The sequence below is a fragment of the Danio aesculapii genome, chromosome 16, assembly GCF_903798145.1.
Source record: "Danio aesculapii chromosome 16, fDanAes4.1, whole genome shotgun sequence".
In the NCBI taxonomy this organism is placed as follows: Eukaryota; Metazoa; Chordata; class Actinopteri; order Cypriniformes; family Danionidae; genus Danio; species Danio aesculapii.
The window spans coordinates 33,099,064-33,118,620 of NC_079450.1; the positions used below are offsets into that span (position 1 = coordinate 33,099,064).

General features: G+C 37.3%; 1 protein-coding gene across 3 annotated transcripts in view; it reads left to right on the forward strand.

Moving 5' to 3' along the window:
• shc1 (SHC (Src homology 2 domain containing) transforming protein 1) overlaps positions 1 to 18,916 on the forward strand; it is a 76,985-nt gene extending 58,069 nt beyond the window's left edge. For all 3 annotated transcript variants that reach the window (XM_056475796.1, XM_056475798.1, XM_056475799.1), the window contains 7 exons: positions 1,013 to 1,064; positions 4,243 to 4,369; positions 5,348 to 5,507; positions 7,596 to 7,653; positions 7,981 to 8,097; positions 11,662 to 11,897; positions 16,356 to 18,916. In XM_056475796.1, coding sequence (XP_056331771.1) covers positions 1,013 to 1,064; positions 4,243 to 4,369; positions 5,348 to 5,507; positions 7,596 to 7,653; positions 7,981 to 8,097; positions 11,662 to 11,897; positions 16,356 to 16,484 — 879 coding nt within the window. In that variant the 3' untranslated portion in view covers positions 16,485 to 18,916. The remainder of the gene's footprint in view (positions 1 to 1,012; positions 1,065 to 4,242; positions 4,370 to 5,347; positions 5,508 to 7,595; positions 7,654 to 7,980; positions 8,098 to 11,661; positions 11,898 to 16,355) is intronic.
• The last annotated feature ends 641 nt before the right edge of the window (positions 18,917 to 19,557 follow it).

Sequence of the window (19,557 nt, forward strand, 5' to 3'; positions counted from 1 at the left end):
CTTCAAAATATCTTTAATTTAATTTAATTTAATTTAATTTAATTTAATTTAATTTAATTTAATTTAATTTAATTTAATTTAATTTAATTTAATTTAATTTAATTTAATTTAATTTAATTTAATTTAATTTAATTTAACCACATGGGCTTCCTCCGTGTGCTCAGGTTTCCCCCACAGTTCAAAGGCATGTGCTATAGGTGAACTGACTATAGGTCAATATAGGTGAGATGAACTAAATTGTCCATAGTGTATAAATGTGAATGCCCCTTTAAGCTATATATTTTTTTCGATAGTCTACAGAACGAACTATCGTTTTACAATAACTTGCCTAATTACCCTAACCTGCCTAGTTAACCTAATTAACCTAGTTAAGCCTTTAAATGTCACTATAAACTGTATAGAAGTGTGTTGAAAAATATCTAGTCAAAATATTATATACTGTCATCATGGCCAAGATAAAACAAATCAGTTATTAGAGATGAGTTATTAAAACTATTATGTTTACAAATGTGTTGAACAAATCTGCTCTCCGTTAAACAGAAATTTGGGAAAAAATAAACATGGACCAATAATTCGGGGGGCTAATAATTCTGACTTTAACCGTGTATAAGGTACTAAGCCGAAGGAAACTTAATGAATAATTTCATTTAATTTAAATTAATTAATTTATATCGAACAGTCCTAATATATAAATAAGATGAATCTGTCAGTTGGTTAATGGATGCATCCCCTCCTACATTTGGATTCCTCATGACCTTCTCTCAGCTTCACTCTCATTCTGTCATCTTCGCTCATTCGTCGTCTCGTCCTGCTGTCTGCTCTCATCTGCTCTTTTCTCCCACTGTTTCCTCTTCTGCTTTCTGCCCTTCAGTGAACAGACGCCTCTACTAAACAACTTGCTCTCTTCTGCTAATCCCTCCGTTCTTTGTGTCTGTTCTCTAATTTCTCTTAATGTCCTCCTGTTCATTTTTCCTTTCTTCCTCTCCATCCCTTTCTCTCTGTTTCTCCACAGGACACAGCGGAGTATGTTGCCTACGTCGCCAAAGACCCCGTCAATCAGAGAGGTACAAACAAGCTATGATGCCTTGAACACTTGAGTTTAATCACATCGATAAGTGTAATGGAAATCACCGATTCTATTAGAATGAATCTTAAAGTGGTCATGAATTGCCATTTTTATTATTTGGTAATTAAAATAAAATGATTACTAATTACTCACCCTGAGCCCCTGATTCGTCTTTGGAGTTAACATTTAGTTATTTTAGGTGAAATTGGAGAGCTCCCTCATCCTCCATAGACAGCAATATTCCAGACTTGTTCAAAGTGCAGAAAACAAGAACACTTTTGTGCTCACATAAAACCAAAATAGCAACTTTATTCAAAAGTTTCTTCTCCTCAGTGTCAGTATATTGCGCATGTTCACAAGCACTGTATTTGTACATGCCCCTGGATGCCTGCATGCGACTTCCTCTGTTTTAAACAAAGAACAGGTACATCCGAGGTATTATATGTCAGCCAAGGTTATTATAGTTAACGAAAACGAATGAAAAAATGAAAACTAAAATTTAAAATAATTTTCGTTAACTGAAATATAAAAGTAAAAACAAGAGTTTTATGAAAAATTAAAAAAAAACTAGATCTAACTGAAGCTGTACTGATGCTGTAACTAAAATTATAGCAAAAACATCCTTCGTTTTCATCTTTGTAACGTGTTTAATACAGATTGTAAGCCTTTTAGAAGTAAATCTATTTACTTCGCGCTGCCAGGTGTTTGACCCGTACGCCAACTCAAAGTCTGTAATCCTGATGCCATTGGCCAGATCAAGCCGGTCCTCCTCAAGTCATTCTCGGTTTTGCTAGAAAATAACGGCTGGACATGACAAGACACTTAAAAGTATTCATTTAACACATTTGATTCCAGTAATGGTTGGGTAAACCGAATGCTTAAATGAGAGGATCTGGCGAAATGTACGTTTATTTCATAACAAAAAGACGTAATGGAATTTAAATAAGTGAATCATGCTTTAGTTGGGCTGCAAAATTTGACTGTAAGAAATTTTTCAGATCATGGTGATGTTTTAACCGACTGAAATTATGATTGCTGACTACATGTTTTTGATGTGTTGTGTCGAAAATTGGGAAGATTGTCGTAAAAAAGATCAGGTTCACGTTAAAGATCTGAACTTGAATTTGAAAAAAAAAGTCAAAACGAAATAAAACTTAAAACCAATGAAAAATCCCAAACTATTATAACTTTGATGTCAACAGAGCGACCAAGCACCCTATTGATAGTTTTCAGTCACATAACCTGTGCGGAGACAGTAGCAATGGCAGCTACACTAGGACCTCCATAGTAATGCAGCATAATTCGGGCATATTTTCATCTGTTTCAAGCTACGAGTAATATTTGGACAAAACAAAATAGAGATATGATCACAAAATGTAAATCGTGAGAACTTGCAATCCACACACTGTATCCACAGTCATTTAAAACCATCATATGATAGTACACATACACACTACAGTATTCTCGTAGCTTGATGACATTCTGATTGAGCAAATGGTCTGTTTTGAGGATGGTTTTGATATTTTTCTGAAGTTTGAACATCTCTGGACTGTTGCTGTCTATGGAAGATGAGGGAGCTCTTAGATTTCATCTAAAATATGTTCATTTGTTTTCCAAAAAAATTCAAACAGGTCTAAGCGGTTTGAAGTGACATGAGGATGAGTAATTATTAATAACATAATTTTCATTTATGGTAAACTAACTCAAAGATTTTAATTATCATAATTTAAAGGAGCCCTTTTTCAGAGTTAAACAGTTGAGTTTTACCATTATTCAATTACATTCAGCCGATCTCTGGGTCTGGCTGGTGGGAGCCCTTTTAGCTTAGCTTAGCACAGATCTTTGAATCAGATAAGACCATTTGCATGTCGTTTGAAAATGATCAAAGAGTTTTGATAATTATCCTATTTAAAGCTTGACACTTCTGTATTAGCTACTAAGACCGACAAAAATGATAACTTGCTATTTTCTAGGCTGATATGGCAAGGCACTATATCAACATTGTCTTTAAATATTTTTGGTAGAAAATTTCATGGCATATTTAAAGTTCAATAAAAAATTCTATTCATAGTTATAGCTAGGGCCAGACGGAATCTGTGGACGTTTTTTGCTATTTCTGCTAAGAATTTTGGTAAAAATCTGCAGATTTCTGCGGAATTATTTTTGGAGTGTCATAACTAAAACCTTAATATGTGAAATAAAAAAGAATATCTTTTTAACTTGTATTTAATGTTTAAAATGCAAATCCAATTAGATTCACTTTATTTGGTAAACAAAGCAAATCTCTCATGTAATAGATCTACTAAATGACAGAAAATATACAAACTGCATTGTACATAAATCAGATGAACATTTTCATATTAGTCAATAATATTACTGTAATTAATTTAAAAACTGAATAAATAGAGATTTACAAACATTTACTCAAGTAAATAAACAGAATTAATGATGGGCTGAAAATCTTCAAAATTCTGTGCGCGAAGATTCCGTGTGGGCCTAGTTATAGCTAATGTTTAAAGCTCAGATAATCCATGTAAGGCTCCATTTAAAAGATTTTGAGACCTTGTATTTTGAGAACAGTTTCATTTCATATTTAACCAGTTGGTATTAGTCGATCTTTTCTCATGTTCTCACATCTGCTTGAGATATTGTGTAAAGATCTATAGTTATGAATGTGGTGCAATTTTTGTGAAATTCAATAAAAAAAGATTTGGTCACTTTAGATCTTTTTAAAAAATCCAAATTGAATTGTGCGATGTTTGTGAACAAATCTGCAGAAAAACAAAGCGACTTTATTCTTCATTCATCTTTATTTTTTCATCTTTTGTTATTTACCTACAACTCAAAATTGGTGGGTGGAGCTTAACAGGCAGTGATGTAGAAGCAGATCTTCAATAGAAGTGGTGTTTATAAAACATTATGTAATAAACTGGCTCATTATTGCACAACCTGTCAACTTAGGAGGCTGGCTTCAGCATAAACTGTTTTAGTTGTAAAAATTACTGAATGTTGTTTAGGAAATTTTGATTTATTAGTTCATGACCCTCTTTAAGTACTGGATTGCTGAACGAAAAGGTTTAGAAGGACTGGATATTTTTAATTGAACCATTCATTTGATGGAAGGAATGTCTACTTGTTCAGTCTTGATATATAATATCTTCTATCCTGTGTTGTAGCGTGTCATATCCTGGAGTGCTCTGAAGGCTTGGCTCAGGAGGTCATCAGCACCATCGGTCAGGCTTTCGAGCTCCGCTTTAAACAATACCTGAAGAACCCACCCAAAGTGGTCACCCCCCATGACCGGTAATTGTCTTTTTTTGGACAAAAAGTGCAAATATTTACATTAATGTCAGTGTGTTTAGATGAGTGTGTGTACATTGATTAATGACAGTATCTCCCTAGGGTCTTCGGAAATCCCCTTAATATCCTGTATGTGTACGTGTGTGCACACACCATGCATTTTACAAGGCTTGTTGAACAGAAGCATTGTTTCTGAATGTCATTCAAGAGTTTTTAATACACAAGCCTGAAAAATATGTCAGTGTTGATATGGATATATATTTTGAAATGCATACCTACACTGTTTAACAGTAATATGATGTTTAACAGGAAGAAATGTATTATGTTTGCCCTAATTTCAGGATTATTAATTACAAAAGTACTAAAAGTAAAGTTAAAAACAAAATAAATGATTTTAAAAATAAAACTAATTACTGAAATAAATGAATATTTACAGAGATAGTTCACCCAAAAATGAAAATTTACTCCTGTTTACTTTCCCTCAAATGGTTCCAAGCTTTTTTGAGTTTTTCTTCAATATAAATGAAGATATTTTTAAGACTGTTGAAAAACTGTCCTACCATCCGAGGTAGGAAAAACAAATACTATGGAAGTCAATGGTTACAGGTTTCCGGCATTTTTCAAAATATCTTCTTTTGTGTTTAACACAAGAAAGAAACTCATAAAGGTGTGAAACAAGTAAAGGATGATTAAATGGGGAAAGAATGTTCATATTTGGGTGAACTGGGTTGCAAGAAGGAAATGTATTTTGTTTAAAGAATTTGTAGGAATTTAAAAAGACAAGAATTCATAAAGTTAGTTTTGGAAGTTAATCTGATCCATTTGTTTGCTGTTCCCACTGTCATTTCCCCAAGCGTGTGTTTCTTCCTGCTGGTTTCACAACAAAGAAGTACATCATTTAGGATCTCTCAAACAGCATGTCCATGTAAACATACGGTAATAATATGATATTGATCTTCTTTATCTGTCACCGTCTCATAGCATGGCTCCATTTGATGGGTCGGCGTGGGAGGAAGAGGAAGAAGATCTGGCTCCTCCGCCAGAGGTGCCGTATTACAACAACTTCCCTGGCAAACAGCCTCCTCCTGGTGGGTTGGTGGACATGAGGACCCGTCCCGGACACAGTACAGGAGCCACGCTGGTGAGACGCTTGTTTTAGTGATTTACATAAATAAGTTTATCAGAATGGTTTCTTTTAGTGATAAATCCTCCATTGTCCTAATTTCTGCTGGCATTAACATGTTTTAGCAATTATTAAAAAGTCACATTGATTTTCTCTTTGTGGTTCTATGAAACTTCTCCCTCAGAAATTTACAACATCTTATGAGTGCTTTGCTGACCCAGTGTGTTCTTATTTGTTGGCCACCTAGTGCACATTGAAGAAACGTTTTGCCAGTTACTAAGTAACAAACTAACTAGCTAGCTAGCTAATTAACCTAAACTAAAGTGTTACTAAAAAAAAGAAATCGCAATCAATGACCTCGTTAAAGGGATAGTTCAACCAAAAATAAAAATTTTCTCACTATTTTCTATTTCTGAAGTGGTTTCAAACATTTATTTGAACACAAAAGATCATATTTTGGAAAATAGTAAAAACCTGCAACCATTGGCTTTCATTTGGAAAAACCAACACTATGAAAGTCAATGGTTGCAGGTTTTCAACATTTTTCAAAGTATCTTCAGAAAGAAAATACAGTAACTTTAAAAAAAGAAAAAAAGAAACTTTAAATAGATTTGTGACAAGAGAATGATGAGGAAAGGATGACAGAATTTTTAGTTTTGGGTAAACTGTCCCTTTAAGACTGAAAGGACAGAATATACATACATGCATGTTTTGATCTAACAGTGTATAAATGTAATCCTCTAGTATCACTGTCTTAATACATTAAAGATTATCATAATAATAGGTTTATATGAGAAATAAAATTTAGCAAATGTTTCATTCATGTATTCAGGGTGTACTGAGTTTGATTTTATCAAAATAAATTAAAATATCTGTAAAAATATGTTAATATTCTTTACTTATATAAAAATCGATGCATTGATTTAAACAACACAGTAGATTTCTTGTTACACTCCTCACGAAACATATAAAGGAACCCTATGTTGGGTTCACTCCAACTTCAAATCGAAGAATTCTTGCAAAGTAGAATCTAAAAGTAGATTAAAAAGCCAAAAGCAAAAGCATAAATGGGTGGTGACCATGGTGGCCATTTTGAAGTCACCATCTTGGATCCAACTTTTGGTTTTTCAATAGGAAGAGGGTCATGTGACACATCAAATTTATTGGGAATTTCACAAGAAAAACTTGGTTTTCATGTAACGTTATTCTTTCATAAGCCCCCTCACATATACTAATATGCCACAAACAGGACGTTAATATCACCAACCATTCGCATTTTATTAAGGTGTATCCATATAAATGGCCCACCCTGTATATATAGATATGTGATATAATATTACGCAGCACCTGAAACTCAACTAACTTCCGTCAATATAACCAGTGTGACCATTTACTAAGACCGCGCCTTGCAACCATGTTGACATTTGTGAGAGATAATTCACAGCATATTTATTTTGGTGCAGATCCTGAAGATACAGATGGTGCAGATAGATCTATTTTTATCAGAAATACACAGAAGTTAGCCAACTTTCAGGCACTCTGTAATTTCATTACACCTGCAACGATCATGGTACAGTAGAAAAGTTCCTTGATTATTACGCAGCAATGAGAATATATTTCCTAGCCATATAAAATAGCAACTTTTCATTTTCTGTCTGTATAGTACATGGTGTAACAACAGAAGCGTCAACCTTTAAATAGATAATTTATCAAAACTTTTTTTAGCAAGATGCTAATCTGCTAATTTGATTCAAATATTTATGCTAAGCTTAAAGTGCTCCCGCCAGACCCAGAGAGTAGCTGAATAGTTTCAAGAAATCTCTACGAGAGTTGTAAAATGAGCCTATTTTCAAAAACATGCAGACTGTTGTTGCTTTAACATCCTGAAATCAGTGTTGCTGGCTCTTAAAAGGCTAAAAATTCCCCAAATTAGTCCCAAACTAGAAACTAAAACTCAACTTACGTATTCTTTGGTTTCTAAAGAGAGAGACGTCAGGGAACAAGAAGCATGATTCAGTGTATAAATGATATCAATTGCTTTGTTCATTCATGAAACACCCACACTGAATAAATATGTCACCACTCTACTGCACTTTATCTCCACAGCCCTACGGACAGCCGAGCCAGAACGACATTCACAAGCAGCCTCTTCCTCCACTACCAGGTCAGATTTACACACAACAATAATCCCTGTCCTAGTCATTTCACACCGCCACACAGTATTTGTCCATCATATAGTCACACTTCTCCTGGTTTAATTTCCCTCTCCGCCGAGACTGTCATTGTGCGGAGTGAGTCAGCGCTTTTTCTGCTACTGTTCATTGCTCTCTTTGTTGGACGCTGCCCAAATCTATTACACAGCTCCTTTGAGAGGTGCCTTCTGGATCAGCGGCATTGCTGACAATAGAACGGCACCGCTTAAGTGCACTCACCTGAAGGTTAACTCACTTTAACTTCACCTTTGTTTTTCTTTTGTTTTTTCTTTATTTAGTGGGTGTTAAGGATGGAGTCTTGTTTGACGACCCCTCATACGTTAATGTGGATAAACCCCGCCTCCCAGCATCAGCAGCAGCCAATGGGAATGCTCATAGAGACGCATTTGACATGAGTGAGTGATGGATGCTTGGTGACTTTTTTGTAATATTTTAATGATTTTTTTTTTTTGTACAAGGTTCCCGATCAGGCCAGTGGTTCAGATTTTTACTTGCCCTGCCGAAATTTTCACTGGCCCCACCAAAAAATATATAATTATATAATTATATATATAAGTTAATAGCTATTTCTTTGCCACTTATTTTAAATAATGTGTCAAAAGCCAAACATAATTGTATACATACACTTTTTATTCAGCATAACCTTTCTTTAAATACAACTGACAATTTAAATATTGTGATGTAATTTAACAACTAAATTTGAAAAAAGAAAAATAATTATAAAAAAAAATAAAATTTTATATATATATATATATATATATATATATATATTATATAAGCAAAAATGTGCACTTTTAATTTTGACACCCACAGACATCATGACCAAATATAAATCAGAGAGGTAAGACATTCTCATGCATCATTTCAGTGGTCAAGTTTTGTAAAAAAAAAAATTATTTCTATTAAATTAATCAATCTATTTAAATAAAAAAAAATCTAAAAAACGTTAGAATAATGCATTATATACTCACCGGCCACTTTATTAGGTACACCTGTCCAACTGCTTGTTAACGCAAACTTCTAATCAGCCAATCACATGCCAGCAACTCAATGCATTTAGGCTGGTTTGAGTATTTCAGAAACTGCTGATCTACTGGGATTTTACACACCACCATCTCTAGGGTTTACAGAGAACGGTCTGAAAAAGAGAAAATATCCAGTGAGCGTCAGTTCTGTCGGCACAAATGCCCTGTTGATGCCTGAGGTCAGAGGAGAATGGCCAGACTGGTTTCAGCTGATAGAAAGGCAACAGTAACTCAAATAACCACTCGTTACAACCAAGGTATGCAGAAGAGCATCTCTGAATGCACAACACGTCCAACCTTGAGGTGGATAAGCTACAGCAGCAGAGGATCACAACGGGTGCCACTCCTATCAGCTTAGATCAGGAAACTGAGGCTACAATTTGCACAGGCTCACCAAAATTGAACAATAGAAGATTGGAAAAACGTTGCCTCGTCTGACGAGTCTCGATTTCGGAGCATTGTGTCAACACCACAGCCTACCTGAGTATTATTGCTGACCATGTCCATCCCTTTATGACCACAGTGTCATCGAATCATCTCAGACTGGCTTCTTGAACATGACAATAAGTTTACTGTACTCAAATGGCCTCTACAGTCACCAGACCTCAATCCATCAGGGCACCTTTGGGATGTGGTGGAACGGGAGATTCACATGATGGATGTGGAGCCTAAATCTGCAGCAACTGTGTGATGCTATCATGTCAGTATGGACCAAAATGTCTGAGAAATATTTCCACTACCTTGTTGAATCTATACCACAAAGGGGTCCAACCTGGTACTATTACGGTGTATCTAATATAGTGGCCGGTGAGTGTAGGCTTAAATTATAGAGAGAAATAGTGAATAAACCAAAACTGCAGTCTGATCATGAAGCAGATCGATATTGATCTTTCTTTTGAGGTGTCAGTGCAGAAATGAACAACACCGTCAGCCTAATACAGAATATTATAAGATTAAAATATGGAAAAATTATCAGATGGTAATTTCGGTCAAGTTTTGTAATGAACAAACAGCTCTCAGCTCTCTTTCACTCTCATATTCGACATGAAAGGCACATTTGCCGGTAGGAATGATGGCATCCCTCCCTTTTTTATAATAATAATTTTATAACCGTATATATGGCTATCACACAATCATAATACACTGTGATATAGCCTGGTTCGTTAGTTTGTTGGATTGTATTGCTTACTTTTTCTCACTACAATCGATCCGCTCCAGAGTTCGTTTCAATCGAGCCGGGACCATCTCATTCAGGCGATCTCGGACCGATTGATTTGACGTGGGTCCGAGCACGATTGTGGGATTCACATCTGCCAAATGAACCACGCTAACTGGGCAAAATGTCAGGTTCCAAAATAAACATCTAGATATGAAAGCACCTTATTTGCACGCAACTGACATACAGTCTGAGCCAAATTAAACTTTAATAACAAGGCAGCAGTAGCCTGATCGGGCCATTAACGATTCTGTCTACTGTCCCAAATGTCTCGCACACTGGGCTCGGGCCATAGGGCAGTCCTTACTGTTGATCCCTGTTGTTTATTGTTTATATTCATGTGCTATTGTCATGTTTATTCTAAAATTGCTAAACCAGAAAAAAAAAAGTTGTTGAAGTTCAAATCAATCAAATAGCTGTGTTTGCATAGTTGGAAGTAAATACTGTTGAACATTATACATGTTTTCAGCATTATTTTTTCCCTATATTAAACATCATATCCAATAATAAACAACATAGAATATAGGAATATAACAGTAGATTTAATTTTTAAAATTGAGTTATTTTCATGTATTTTTATTTGGTCGTGTGTGTGTGTGTGTGTGTGTGTGGCAATATAAAATGTAATATTTACATCTGTACATTGTTCAAAAGTTTGGGGTTCATAAAAATTTGGAGGTGAAATTGTTTAATCATTTAAGATAATTATTTTAATAAAATTGTAATTTATCCAGTGATAACTGTATAAAACTTCTAGTGAATTTTCAATTTTGTAATATTTTTATAATTATTATTATTATCATATTACAGTAAATTGTATTTACTATTAATATAATGTAATGTGTATTTATATAGCACAATAATTGAGTATGGCCATACACTCAAATCGCTTCACAGTAATGAGGGGGGTATCTCCACATCACCACCAGTGTGCAGCATCCACTTGGATGATGCGACGGCAGCCACAATGCGCCAATGCGCTCACCACACACCAGCTATTGGTGGAGTGGAGAGACAGTGATAGAGCCACTTCAGTGGATAGGAATGATTGGGAGGCCATGATCGGTAAGGGCCGATAGAGTGAATTTGGCCGGGACACCCAAGTTACACCTCGATTCTTTACGAGAAGTGCCATGGGATTTTTAATGACCACAGAGAGTCAGAACCTCGGTTTAACGTCCTCGGTGCTCACTAACAGTATAGATCCTCTTCACTTTGTTGGGGCATTAGGACTCAGGTTGAGGGCCCCCTGCTGGCCTCATATAACTGCGAGTAATAGTATTAATTTGTTGAAGCCATGCTATATTAAACAATATATATCAAAAACTTATAAAACAAATTTGACATTCTTTGAAACAATAAAAAATCTTCATTGTCAATATTTTATTAATTTAATATATTCTTACTAAATAAAAGTAATGATTTGTTTGTTTTTATCATATTGACCCCACATTTTTGTACAGGTTTGTATTATTTTACAAAACCATACATTTAATAAAAACAATAAAACATAATTTAATTTAAAAAAAACTATGGACATAATCAATTTTACACTAGATGCATAGGTGGTAGAGCAGGGTAGTATGTTGTGTTTTTTCCTATTTTGAAAACAATACTTTGGTTTACTATACTTGTACTAGTTCAGTAATGCTGCAGATGTAGATTCACAGAGTGTAAATGCTCTAAACATCCAGTGATGCTTTGCTCTCTGTCTTCAGAGCCGTTTGATGCAGCGCTCGGTGTGTCGGGTGTAGTGGCGCTTCCTCTGGCAGAGCAGCTGCAGAACGAGCCCTGGTTTCACGGGCCTCTGAGCCGCAGGCAGGCCGAAAGACTCCTGACCAAGGATGGAGACTTCCTGGTGCGGGAGTCAGGCACCACACCAGGCCAGTACGTCCTCACCGGACAACAGGGCGGACAACCAAAACACCTGCTTCTGGTGGATCCAGAGGGAGTGGTGAGTAACAAGACCAAATTTAACCAAACAGCAATTACAGGTAATATGCGACTGTGACTGTGTGAATATGATAGACGTAGTCTGCATCCAAAATGGCACACTATGCACTTCTGCACAATGTACTTATGCACTTACACATTTAAGAGAACAGTATATGAATGTAGTGTCGTTGCCCAGTTTACGTTTGACGGTTGCCAAATTAATTAAATAAATGACCAAACTACCAAATAACACCTCGCAGGAGAATTTTGCTTTCACAATCCAAAATATTTAAAGTAATCCAACATCAGTGCCCGAAAGCTCCGCCCCTTCCGCTATGTGAGCAAAGCTGCAGCCATTGAGTGCGTCCATCATTCCACATTTATTTTTAACGGTTGAGTAAATGCATCATCCGGGTATTTAAAGTGCACTATTTCAGTATGAATGCACTACCTATACTATTTATACTACAAAAATGGCGTAGAATACTGCATAAGTATGCAATTTGGGACAGACCTATAATCAGTTCATAACTCCACATGCTTCTTTGTTTACACAGCAGCATAATACAATGTAATAAATGTCTTTTTTTATTTATGAACAGAATTCATGTGTGGGTAAAATGTACCTGCACTGGCGGTTTTAGCTGTAGTGACGTTTTATGGTTCAATTCAATTCAATTCAATTCAATTCACCTTTATTTGTATAGCGCTTATACAATGTAGATTGTGTCAAAGCAGCTTCACATAAAAGGTAACAGTAAATAGGAACAGTGTAGTTCAGTTTGTAGTGTTTAAGTTCAGTTCAGTTGAGCTCAGTTCAGTGTGGTTTAATAATCACTACTGAGAGTCCAAATACTGAAGAGCAAATCCAACGATGCGCAGCTCTACAGATCCCGAACCATGCAAGCCAGTGGCGACAGCGGAGAGGGAAAAAAACCTTCACTAAAGGCGGAAGTGAAGAAAAAAAACCTTGAGAGAAACCAGGCTCAGTTGGGCACGACCATTTTAATTTCTCCGCTGGCCAAACGTCTTGTGCAGAGCTGCAGTCTCAGTGGTGGAGGCTGGAAGCTGGCCTCAGCGAAGACTCGTCTGTCTCTGGAGCGTCACAGGAATCAGTCTCATGTTCTCCACTCTTCCATGACCATCACAGTAGCTGCTCAGGATTCGGCCAGGTCCAGGATATAAAAAAACTTGGTATCATCTCGTCGTTGGTCTTGGATCGAATCAGTGACTCTGCATAGTCTGAGGGCCTCGGGAAGAGTATCCCCAGGTGGAAATGGAGAATAAAGAAAATAATTAGCGTAGCTGATGTTCACAGTGTATATCAACAAGATGCATAACCTGTGTGGAAGCCCCCTAATGGTTCTAGCGTTAATTAGTTATGCGTTTAGAGCACCATTATATACCATTTCAATGAGGTGATGACATTAGCCTATGAATATTTCCTGCTTGTTGTCTAACTATTTCATACCGTAAAGAGGGAATTCAATCACAACTTTACAATAATACGGCTATCATAATATTATTTATCAATATGTGGACCTTTTTGGATTCTTGTAAGATATGGAAATAAAAAAATGTAAGAGGAAATACTTTAGGACCATTGTTATTGTTTACATCCCTCAAAATGGTGTATAACAGAACCCTAATGCTGTGTTCACACCAGACGGGGGAGACGCGTGAAGCGCAAGTGATTTACATGTTAAGTCAATGGAAACGCGCGAATAGACATCCTGCGGTGCGAATGACGTAAATTGTGGCAATAGCGCGGCACAAATGGCGCGATATGCGAGAATGGCGCGGCGCGAATTGAGCGTTTAACGCGAATCGCTCGAGTTCAAAAATCTGAACTTAAGCGGACATTCGCGCCGTGTTGACCAATCAGGAGCTTGCTCTTGTGGGGGCGTGATTGTGACGTAGCGCCTGTTGTTGGTGTCCCGGGGGAAATCCTCCAGCCGACACTGACAATAGTTCATCAAACTGGGCTCGGTTCAGTCTGAAGAACCGCTGAAAGCCTCCGTCATCCAGGCTGTTTATGGAGGAGTTTATGAGCTCACAGAGCTGGATGCACCTCTGTAAGGATCTAGTAGACTCAGACACCGGCAATTTTACGAAAAAACATCATGTGTGGACAGACCCTTTTTGAAAATACCGGTGAATTCGTTCCGGCAATTTTCTGGAAAGAGAAGTTGTAACATTACAGGCAATTTGCCGGAATGCTGCTATGTGTAAATTCAATTCAATTCACCTTCATTTGTAGATTGTGTCAAAGCAGCTTCACATAAAAGATTATAATAAATTGAAACTGTGTCAGTCCAGTTGTCAGAGTTTAAGTTCACGTCTGTCACTGGGGTCTTACAGGAATCTTGTGCTCTCCACTCCTCCATAACCACCACAGCAGCTGCTCAGGATACGGCCTGGTCCAGGATTATGGAAACCTCTGGAATAATAGAAACAGAGTAGCATAAGCACAGATGCTGTTCAAATTATAATGTCTTTTGGGAAGTGTTCCCGGCTGAACACAGAAGGAGAATTGCCGGAAAGAGCGTGAGAAGTCTGTTTCAGCCAATCAGAACATTCAAACACATTCACATCCACGCTGTTTATGAAAATAAAAGCCTTTAAATATTTTTTCCAGACACATTTAGCTGCTAGATGTTAGTCAGATGACATTTCTATATTCACTCTTAATGCCAACTGTGTAAAAAATTATTGATAAAATGCTTATGACCAACCACTGTTTGTTTACCTACAATCTCTGTTCAGCTGCTTGAGTCAACATGCGAAAAGGTTCCTCCATATGTTTTCATCAAAGTTGTTCACAATACTTATCCATCCACAGAAATTGTAATGTAGTCAAATGTGTAAACATTTAGCTGCAATTCACACTTCTGCCTTTGGATGTCTCCTGGACAAAGCAGCTGCATGAATGCTAAAGCTTTAAAAGGAACATAGTTTACCTCTTTTTTATGATTTAATATTAATATTATGGTTCTTCTGAGTGTGCCAGTTTAGGTTCAGTTCAAAACACAATTCAGATTTTTTTATTATAATGTGTTAAAAAGTGTCATGTTGGGGGCGTGTCCACAGTTGCTTCAAATGTAAATTAGTTTTGGCTTCGTAACGTAACAAGGGGGTGGGGCCATGTGCTCACCCGCTCTGCGTTTGCAACAGAGTCTGACAGGCAGACGGAGAAGGAGAGAGAGGATCACCATTCAATCGTACATGTACGACTCTGACACAGACCAAGCAGAGAGTACAAAATCATTTGTGTCTTTGTACAGTTTTACAGCCAAGTGTGTGCTAGTTTCAAGTGCCGAGCTTGTACACAGAAACTAATAACCACGCGCACTGAATTAACTTTGACTGAGGCACCGGATGCGCCGCTCGACACCAGACACTCTCTGTGGCGCACCAGAAGCATGAAGTGTCCCGAATCGTCGCGCCACGCATTTTTGAATTCTAAACATAGGTTTCTGCAGCGGTCTGCGGTCCCCAGCCGTCGATTTGAGTGTACCCTGATAGAAACCTATGTTTAGAATTCTAAAACGCATGCTAGTTAAGATCACAGGGAGCTTCTGGGATCGCGAGAAATGCAAACGGCTGAAGTATAAGGTAGACTCAATGAGAAGTACACATGTTTGCAAACCTACCTAAAGATACAACCAATAATTCCGATTAGAGCGATAATGTGGAGAATATTGCTCTTGTGTTGAGCTCAATGAGCCTTGCATCTAAAAATAGAGCAAGGGTGTTCCTTTAGTGATATTGCTTCGACTCACGCTGAAAATGGCGGACGTGAATCAACAAACTGAGGATATGATGACGCGCCTGTCAATCAATATTGGTGGGCGGGGGGACCGCTCTCCTACGCGGTCGATTTGAAAACAGCTCCAATTGGTCCACCGTTTTTTATGTTGTTAAAAAAAAGCACTGGGTGTGCTTATATCACCCCAATATGACAGTCTATACACCACACATGCACATATGTCTGTCCAAACAGCTTGAAAAGTAGATTTTTTACCATAGGTGACCTTTAAATAAAAGTGAAACCATCAGCAAAAGCCCGACCCCTTCTATGGTTACAAACACAAGCTTAGACGTTTAGAGCTCATTTCTAGTTAATGATGTCAGAATTTACCGGCATTTTGAAATGGATGAGTGAAGGGTCTTCTCCGGAAAACTTCTGGAACGTCCTTGCCTGTGTTAACAGGGCTTTTTTGAATTCACCAGTAAAGTTGTTCCAAACATTTTCCTGTATCACTGTGTGAAAGGGGCTACTGTGTGCTTAATTGACATCAATACATTTTTAATAGATTGATGCCAATTAATCGATCAGTCATTAATAAATAGCATCCTGAATAGGTACAGTTGCCACAGTTATGTATTTCCAGTTGATTTTTTGTCTGTAATAATATGTTGCATAATTCCAAAGCGCATTAATATGCCTTGTTTTCTTTCCTTTGCCATTTCATAGGTGCGCACCAAAGACCACCGCTTTGAGAGCGTCAGTCACTTGATCAGCTACCACATGGACAACCGGCTGCCGATCATCTCAGCAGGAAGTGAGGTGTGTCTGCAGCAACCGGTCGATCGTCGAGCTTGAGAAACGCTTTAGAGAGAAAAAAACACAACTCTCCTTCATACCTTTTGTTATTTTTGCCTGACTCTATCAGAGAAACAGTTTTCGTTCCAACTGGGAGTGTAAGCTAATCCTATCTTCCCAGAAACACACGATTTTTCTACTGCATCAACCACCGGCCGTGAAATTACAAAGCGATGCAATCATTCTATTCAAAGTCGAAAGGAAACGTCGCTTGAAGAAAGCGATTTGCAAAAAGCCAAACGAATAGGCATCTAGAAGAGGAGCAGGTGCGTAATTGATGTGACATCACTTCCTTCCCGGTAACCATGGCAACCAGCCAGGGCATTCTTGGAGTCAATAGCTGATGTGAATGTAGTAAAATTGCAGACCCTTTGTAGCACTGGAAAGATTCACATGCAGTGCGGTGGGCCAAATCCAAAGACTCGTTAGCAATCGGTTTGTTAATCCTGGCATCGCTGTGGTTTCAAGACTGTTGATGAATATGCAAAACTTTAAAGACAACACAGCTCATTCTCCATCGACTGAACCACATCTGTTGTCTTTTCCATCGGGAGATCACCTTTCCCAGTGTTCCTATTAAAGAATAACACTCAGAATGCCACTCATTCTCACTCACACCACATGCCGAACACGATTCCGTGGAGAAATTGGGAATTTTGGCCATTCGGGAAGACCCCTGATCATATGTGAAAGCTTTAGCAGCTCGGATGCTGTCTGGATTTTTTTTCTGTTGCCTTATGCAATTGAGCAGATGCTGTGAGGGACATATGCTGCCCGTATGAGGTGTGATGAACTGGTCTGTGGGAAAGAGTAACATGTTCACTCTCCACACAACATCAGTCTGGGACAAAAGGGATGAGAGAAAAAAAATAACTAAATGAAGTGCAATCTGCGTAGATGGGCTCGTAAGCTTGAATGGGACTGAGGGACTGCGGTTGGAGATCAAAGCCTTCTTATGATGTCATTTTAATCAAGAATTTATATATTTGTTGCAATGATGTCATCACACTCTGACATCAGGATGGTTTTATTCTGCGAACAGGCTCTGTTTGTCTTCATTTCCTCCTTTCGGTGTTTCTTCTGTTCGCATTGACAATCGATCTTCATGTGTGTGTGTGTGTATGCATATATACATTCGGAGTCTCAAGTTACAAAACATGCATTATTTTGTCGAAGATTTACTTGAATGCATTTAATTGACGTGTATCACAAGTAGACACTCCGTCCAGGGCGAGGTAAACACTCCAAATAAGTTCTGAACGTGTCTTTGCAGCCACAGACTGGAAAGCAACTCTCTTTATCTTCATTTGCTCTGATATTGATTGTGCCTTTTTCGCCAAACACAGACACACCGATAAAACACAGTCGCCTTTTGTGATTCTGTGGGTAATCGTGACCCTATTCTGAAAAAAAAAAACACCACTGAAATATAATCAACTGCAAAAATGACACCGGTTTAGTGAGACTTACTACAGGTTTTGGGAAAGCATGCATCATTTCTTCTGCAGGCTAATCCTGCTGTTGTGCTTCGATCTGTTGGTTGGTATCATGTTATGTTGCTTAAGCTTACGTTGGTGATTAAACATCTTATTCTGTTTCTCATTTGGAGACCGACATGGCCCGTAAGAGAAGGTGTAAATAATACTACGCCATTAGTGTCGTTCACCGTGTTGAATCCGTCTGTAAAACTCACAGGATTGTACTGGGTGAAAAATAACAAAGGTGTAAGATTTGACAACGCAGTCACATTGTGTTTATCACACAAATCTATGTAAATGATAAGACTTTGCTTAGTCAGATGTACAAAGACCTTTATCTGGATGCTTTATCGATCTGAAATGGGCAAGTGTTCTGTCTTAGTTGTTTTTCATGGATGTAATTTGTGGATTTTGAGTCATTGGTCAGCATTCATTCAGCATGATAATTTCTGGCAGATTCCAGCTGCGGCTGTGTGTGAGTGGTTTCAGCCTGGTGTAATTCAGAGATGTGCATTGAATGTTTTTTTTAAGTATTGACGTCACACATTTTATGTGCTGACGGCACCACAGATCTGGTCACTAACTGCTAATGGAGTTTAAACAGTGTATCTGTGTGTTGGCTGGAATGGTCTGGAGTGATGTGGCTTTTACAACTGACTCGCCACTGAACTGTTTGCTCATTTTCATATTTCACAGCGGCCTTTTGTTGCATGGAAACACTTCCTGTTATTGTGATGGTGACTTTTGTGTTGTGGTTAGTTGTTTGCTACTTTCTAAGCCAAATGCGTTTATTTCTTGTTTGCCTATATAAATGTCGCTTCTTCTTTTTTAAATACACGTTTTTGATCATTTCTGTAATTCTTTTTATGTTGATGTTATTTGGGAAAAACATAAACGTTTACACCTGTATCAAATGATAGATGACATATATAAATACATATATCATTCACCGTTTTGTTGTGTTTCATTTAAACTGTATGTTGTTTTAAAAAAAGACTTTTAAAATGATAAAACATTTGTTTGAGCTATCTGGTTTGATCAGGCCTAACAATCTTCAGTTAATTTAACACAAATGTATTGTTCGAGGGGTTCAGTTGCCCCAAATATATATATTTAGATCTCAGATTCTTGTTGTGATGTTGTTTTCTTAAATTAATTCATTCAAATTTATTTTTTTTTTTTGTTTAGCTTTTTTTAATAATTTTTGGGTTGGGTTTTTTGTTTATATTTGACTACATTTTTAATAACTATATTACAAAATAATAGTAATAACTAACAGTAGCAGAGACCAGCATGAACAATTCAGTTTTACTAACGTTGATGAAGATAAATAAAATCTTAAAATGGCTATATTGTTGTAGTTCATATTTAAAAAAGCAATAATTCCTGTCATAAGTTGCCTTAATGTACATTACTACCAATTCCATAATTTGACTTTAATGGTAACCATACTATTAGAGCTAAGATGACACTAGAACAGTCTGTTTATGTGCTTGCTGTTCGGGCAATATGTTGACAGTTATTCAGGACCTTCCATTGAACAGTAGAGGAATTAGAGATGAACAAAAGCTAGATGAGAGATGTTGTGAAGCCAT